This window comes from Thunnus maccoyii, chromosome 10 (assembly GCF_910596095.1).
Source record: "Thunnus maccoyii chromosome 10, fThuMac1.1, whole genome shotgun sequence".
NCBI classification, from domain to species: domain Eukaryota; kingdom Metazoa; phylum Chordata; class Actinopteri; order Scombriformes; family Scombridae; genus Thunnus; species Thunnus maccoyii.
Window position 1 is genome coordinate 14,073,338 of NC_056542.1, and position 6,532 is coordinate 14,079,869.

Sequence of the window (6,532 nt, forward strand, 5' to 3'; positions counted from 1 at the left end):
TCTTTTTTGCTGCTTTTTCAAATGTGTTTGCGGTGAAATCCATTCACCCTCTTTTTAACACATGCTCTCAGGGCTTATGTGTCTCTGTTCATGCGACACCTTTGTGAGCCGGGGGCTGATGGAGCCGAGACCTTCGCAGATGGCGTCCCGCGTGAGGGCCTGTCGAGGCAACACGTGCTTACTCGCATTGGTGTGATGTCCCTTATAAGGAAAAAGGTATGTATTTATAGCTATAAAAGAAACAGAACAAATATGCTCACTGGAGTTAGTAGTTGATTTAAAAAAAAAAATCAAATATTTAATCATTAATCGAGTGATCGACATATTGATTGACAGGTGCAGGAGTTTGAGCATGTGAACGGTCAGTGGTCGATGCCCTGGATGGCAGAACTGGAGGAGAACAAAAGGGCAGCAGCTTTGGCTGCAGGTGAAGATCCCAAGACTCCTTCTACTGGGACTCCTGCAGACACGCAGCCCAACACTCCTGTCCCAGGTGCACACACACACACACACACACTTAGCTCTGAATCATTAAAACAAGATTCTGTACGATTTCTTATCAACTGCAGAACTCATTGAATGCATAAATAAATACACAAATTTAGCCCAAAGCAACAATATTAAACACATGCTGCTCTTTCCACTTGTCAAGTAATTTCATCATAGCTTCATAACGCGTCAGACACTGCAACAATGCAATGATAACCATCACAGACGCGTGTACTGTATGTTGTAACACTGTACTAATGTCAAATGACATGCATTTCCATTTCCTCCTTTAACGTCAGCATCACATGCTTAACTTCAACTTTAAGCCCAGATCTGAATTGTAACACTGTGATAACCCCAGTTAAGCATTTTTCATTTGTGTTGTACTGAAAGACATTCTGTTAACATTCTTAAGGGTCTGTATTCAGGCCCAAATACAAGTTCACCCTCACTGTCAGTGTATTTTCTGACGCCCTCTTGTGGATATAACCAGAAAATCACAAAACAGCTAATTACTGGCCTCTAGACACTCATTTTTTGACTTGTTCAGCCATTAGAACATAGACAGGATATAAATGCAGTCTTTGCATATCTGTCTTTACAAGTGTTTTCTGTTTTTAAAGAGGATTTATCTAAATCAGATGACAAGGAAGACACAAAGAAGGAGGGAGAGGAGGGCAAAGGAGCCAAGAAGGCAGATGATCCCGAGGTAAAGTCTGCATTCTCCATCCATATCAACTATTTTTGTTTAATACGTTTTAAGTAGTAACATTATCTTTGAGTCCTCAATTTTTTTTTTTCTAATTTGAAACTGACCTCTTTTACCCTAGATTATTGAAATCCCAGATGAGTCTGAGAAATCCCCTGCGCTTGAAAAGAAAGAAGTAGACCCTGCTGCTGGGAAGGAGGAGACAGAGAAGGAGACTGGAGGTGCTGATGACGGCAAGGAGAAGGTGGCTGAAGACGTGAGCAAGGAGAAAGAAGAGAAGGACAAGTCTTCAGAGATGGCGGAAAAGGACGCTCCTGCTGAGGTCAAGGGTGAAGATTCAGAAGACAAGTCTAAAGGTGAGGCAGGTGTTCAGACCGATAACCACCGTGTTTCGTTTCCCTGTTTCCCTTTTCTGTCGTTCTCACTGTGATTCTCTTGTTGCAGCTGAAGAGGGCAAAGATGAAAAGATGGACACCAGTTCGCCAACAGAAAAAGGTGCTTACATAAAGTCCACGCCAACACACACACACACACAAAGTAAATTTCGTTGTACACCTACACTCAAGACTCAGATGAAGACATCTTCAATAAATTTATAAGGGAAAGCTAAATGTAAATGTACATAATGAGAGGATGTCTTGAGCTTTGAACTTTGTTGCTGACGTGCTTCTCTCTCTCTGTTGTTTTCTCACAGATCAAAAAGAGGAGAAGGACGGTGTGAAAACTGAAGAATCCGGCAAACTGCAGAATGGAGAGAACACCAAAGAAGGAGCAACAGCTGCGCCAGTGGTTAACGTCAGTGAAGAGAAGAAGAAAGCCACCAAGCAGAGGTTCATGTTCAACATTGCAGATGGAGGATTCACAGGTGGACACAAATACACACACACACACACAAATACACACACACACACACAAGCACTGTTTCTTCTTTTTCTCTCTTCTCTTTTTTTCTCTTTCATTTCTGTCTTTTGACCGTTCTGCCCTCCTTCCCAGAGCTTCACTCTCTGTGGCAGAATGAAGAGAGGGCAGCCACCGTCACCAAGAAGACCTTTGAGATCTGGCACCGTCGTCATGACTACTGGCTGCTGGCTGGCATCATACAGTATCCTTTCAAACGGGCACTTCCTTAGACACGCAGGTCTTGTTAAATTCTCATGGAAAATTGTTGTTTTACCGACCAAATCACCGTATCATCAATGCTGTGTAACGTTCTCAGCCTCCTGTTTGTCCTTGTATGTGTTTTGTAAGGCGAAGAAATGGATCAAAAAGTTAGTTTGGGATTTATTGATCCACTCAATGGATGATAGACCAGAAGTTCAACTTAAAATATTAAGTTTATGGATATGTATAGTTTGTAGGGCTGCAACTAACGATTAGTTCCAGTATCTTTTCTTGATTAATCGATTCATTGTTTTATCTATAAATATCAGAAAATATCCGTTATAGTTCCCAACAACCTCTTCAAGTGTCTTGTTTTGTCCCAATAACAAAACCAAAAGCCAAATATATTCAGTTAACCACCATGTATGACAAAGAAAAGCATTAAATCATCACATTTGAGAATCTGAAACCAGCTAATTTTTGGCATTTTTGCTTAAAGAATCACTAAAACAGTTATTCATTCATCAAAATAGTTGCTGATTGATTTTTTGTTGATTGACTAATCGATTAACTGACGAATTGTTGCAGCTCTAGTTGTGTACAGCGGAACATGTCTGAGTCCCTGATGCATCAGCTCAGCATGTTAACCACAACCACAGCTCACTAAAATGTTGTTACACTTGACCACGGTGTCTCTCAGACACGGCTACGCACGGTGGCAGGATGTGCAGAACGATGTGAGGTTTGCCATCCTCAATGAGCCCTTCAAAGGGGAGATGAGCAGAGGAAACTTCCTGGAGATCAAGAATAAGTTCTTGGCTCGCAGGTTTAAGGTGATCTGAACATTTGCTATTTGTGCTGTATGTGTTTCTGTCTGTCTGTGTCTCTCTCATGTCTCACTGGGGGGGTTTGTTGTCTTTCTTTATTTCCTGTGTAGTTGTTAGAGCAGGCGTTGGTAATCGAGGAGCAGTTGCGCAGGGCGGCCTACCTGAACATGACAGAGGACCCGGCCCACCCCTCCATGGCCCTCAACACTCGCTTCAGTGAGGTGGAGTGTCTTGCCGAGTCTCACCAGCACCTCAGCAAGGAGTCTATGTCTGGAAACAAGCCTGCCAATGCAGTGCTGCATAAAGGTAAAATATATGAAAGATCAAAAGTGTACCTTGAGGTATAGAAAGGGTTCCCACAAATTTGGAAAATATTTGAAAGATTTAAAAAGAGAGATTATTTATTGGAGTATACTGGACAAGTGTTTCTTCTTGGCAAGCAACTACAAAGTCAGGTGCTTTTAGTCACTTTGCTAATGTGCTGAGTAACAGTGGCTGATATCAGATGACTTATCATCCGTCTCAGTCGTGACAACACTTTATTTCTGAGAAGTATTTGATTGAGTTGCCTCGTAACTGATCAACAAACTCATAAATTGTGTTTAGCAGGCTGCAGATTTTCTATAAGGAGAGCAGTTCATCGTTAGCGAGGACATTGCTATAAACAATCAATACATTCGCTGTCACTAACTGAGCATATACAAAAGGAAAAACATTGTAGGTGTTTTGCTGCCACTGCAAAAGTCCTGACTGCTGTATATTGCAAGTTAGTTGAATCACTAAAATTTTTCCATCCTGGGTTCAGATCAAGCAGGAGTGTCTGAGTAGTTAAATAATTTTCTATACGATGACATAAATGTATTTAATTATTCAGTACTGGGTCACAATAATATTCCTTTAGCTTGAATTATGACACGTCTGATGTGACTAAAACATCAGTTTCCTTCCTTTAGGGCGCTTCTGAATAAGAAGCGCCTGTGTTCGTGTGTGACAGAGAGAGCATGGTATTCCTTGCTGTGATACTATCAGGAATATGGAAATGGGAACTATTATGTAAGCACAAATATTAAAATTTCTTAGTTCTAAATATAGCTGCTAACATAACCAGCAACTACACCAGGTGCAACACTGCAGTTAAAAATAGAGAAGCCTCCATGTTTGAACAAGTTTTTCATTAACTCTTCAGGAAATAAGCACTTCGACTAGCTAGTAGTCCAGCTGTGAGGTATTAGAGATGAGGTCAGTCGATGCCGATCAGTGACAGGCTGCTTCCTTGTTGTTGTCACAATATTCTCGTGGGAGGAAACTGGTAGTTAGAAACAACCAGCAACAACTTTTCCTCCATTGTTCTACTAATAGAAGAAAGTTGTCTGTCCTCTTCTGAATGGGAACCAGGATACAGTAAGATGATTCCTTAAACATTATGTGAACAAGGAACCTGGTTTCCAGAATTGGGGAAGGGAATTAAAGAAACCTGATTTCCAAAGTTAGATGTCTCTTGGAGAATATGTGGCCATGTATTCAGTACATACAAGTGGGTTTCTAATCGCCTTTTTACAACTATGCATGTACATGACAAAGACTTCAGACTGACAAAGTAACAGCAGAGCAGCTGGATAAAAGAGATAATTACACGCAGTGATGCATCCTTGTATTTAAAATAGTTCCACCCAAAGTCTGGCTAGAGTCCGTTTCCACAACTGAACATTTGACTATTTGTAAAATTCAGAAAGATTTGCGCTGTTTTCAAAATTTTCAAAATAGTTTGAAAAAGTTTCATTGCCAAAAAACATCTATTTAATATCCAAACTGCAAAATATCAATTTTCGATTTCTCAAATTTCACCAAACACTAAAACAAACCTTCATTTATATAATCATAGCTCACATCAGTATCATATTTCCAGTTCTCAAACAGCTCGAGGAACTTCTGAGCGATATGAAGGCTGATGTCACACGTCTCCCGGCAACTATCGCCAGGATACCCCCTGTCGCCGTGCGACTGCAAATGTCTGAGAGGAATATCCTCAGCCGATTGGCCAGCCGGGGACCCGAGGTCACCGCCCAGAACCAGTCACAGACCTCACAGCAGATGCAGGTGCCACGCTGACCGATCACCTCACACATTTCACACTCACTGACTTGAGGCCGATCGCCCTCATCTCACCGTCGTGTAGCAAACGTCCTCCCCCTCAACCACCATGTACAGCACAGTCAGGTTAGTCCTCCTCGCTCTACACCCACAACCCATCTCCGGACTCAGAAGAGCATCAGCTGTGCTGCTGGACCTTCACTGAACAGACTGGAACTGTAGATGTAGGATGGGAGTGAACAGAAGAATCACTTCTCTTTCTTTGTGGCAGACTAGAAACAGGTCTTTCTCCTCCACTGGGAATCTGATTTAACTCCTCTAACCTGAGCACTGTCGTCGTGACCGAACTGCGGGCAGCTCCCCTGACCTGTCCTGTTCTGTCTCTGCAGCAGGGTCAAACGTGTCTATGTAACTATATGTATCATGAAACTGACGAGGCTAGATGGAAGAAAAAGCAGCATGTTTGGAGTATACCGGTGCTTTGTAGTAATTTTTGGATTATTAAAGAATTCAAGGGATTTTATTGTGCTCATTTTCACGTTTAGGAAATGTGAAATTTTCAACTTTTACTTTAAAAGTCTAATGTCCTCACCTGTATGTGTGTAGAGTGTGTATGTGTGTCTGTTTCCAGTATGTGTGTATGTATAAAACAGGGCATATTTGATGTGCATCTCTACTGCAGAATGCCCCTGACACTGAGAGACTGTTGCTGTCACTTTTCTATCAGTCAGTCAAATCTGTTACCTCTTCCCACGTCCCTCCATCCCAAACACCCACCGGTCTCGTTAGGAGACCGGGCCCGGGATTATCTCTCTGTACTCACACCCCAACCAGCACCTCGACATTCCTAACTGCACCGCAGATTTGCTCCCTGGAAACTCTCCCATGTTTGTCCGAAATACGGACATGCAGTAGCTCCACAGCTTTTAGGTTCATGGGATGGTTTTGAGAATGATGGCAATCTTAAGTTAATTTAATTTCTTACTGTCTATTGTTATGTTGTTTTCCATATTGAATATAATTATTATGGTTACCACCTTGTTGTTTTTATCATTGTTGTTTGTTTTTATGGACTAAAATAAAAGGTCAACAGTTTCTTGTCATTTTTTTCTCAGTAACTATCAGATGTATTGCCATGACGTTTTTTCTCAGACATTCATAATCCCCTGAGGATGAATCCTAACAACTTTTGCTATCAACTGACTTTACATCTAGTGCCATTGTCAGGTCAAAAATTAGATTGTCCATATTTTAGTTTATGACCAAATACTTGCAAAACTAGTGACATTCCCATCAGCTCTACTTCATGTTAAGT

At 41.5% G+C, this 6,532-nt stretch overlaps 1 protein-coding gene across 5 annotated transcripts in view; it reads left to right on the forward strand.

Moving 5' to 3' along the window:
* chd4b (chromodomain helicase DNA binding protein 4b) overlaps positions 1–6,312 on the forward strand; it is a 20,855-nt gene extending 14,543 nt beyond the window's left edge. For 4 of the 5 annotated variants that reach the window (XM_042422869.1, XM_042422871.1, XM_042422870.1 and 1 more), the window contains exons 31-40: positions 72–216; positions 337–493; positions 1,113–1,198; positions 1,320–1,554; positions 1,643–1,693; positions 1,893–2,063; positions 2,192–2,300; positions 3,000–3,132; positions 3,237–3,432; positions 5,033–6,312. In XM_042422869.1, coding sequence (XP_042278803.1) covers positions 72–216; positions 337–493; positions 1,113–1,198; positions 1,320–1,554; positions 1,643–1,693; positions 1,893–2,063; positions 2,192–2,300; positions 3,000–3,132; positions 3,237–3,432; positions 5,033–5,235 — 1,486 coding nt within the window. In that variant the 3' untranslated portion in view covers positions 5,236–6,312. The remainder of the gene's footprint in view (positions 1–71; positions 217–336; positions 494–1,112; positions 1,199–1,319; positions 1,555–1,642; positions 1,694–1,892; positions 2,064–2,191; positions 2,301–2,999; positions 3,133–3,236; positions 3,433–5,032) is intronic. The other variant, XM_042422874.1, reaches the window with a different exon arrangement.
* Positions 6,313–6,532: the final 220 nt, after the last annotated feature.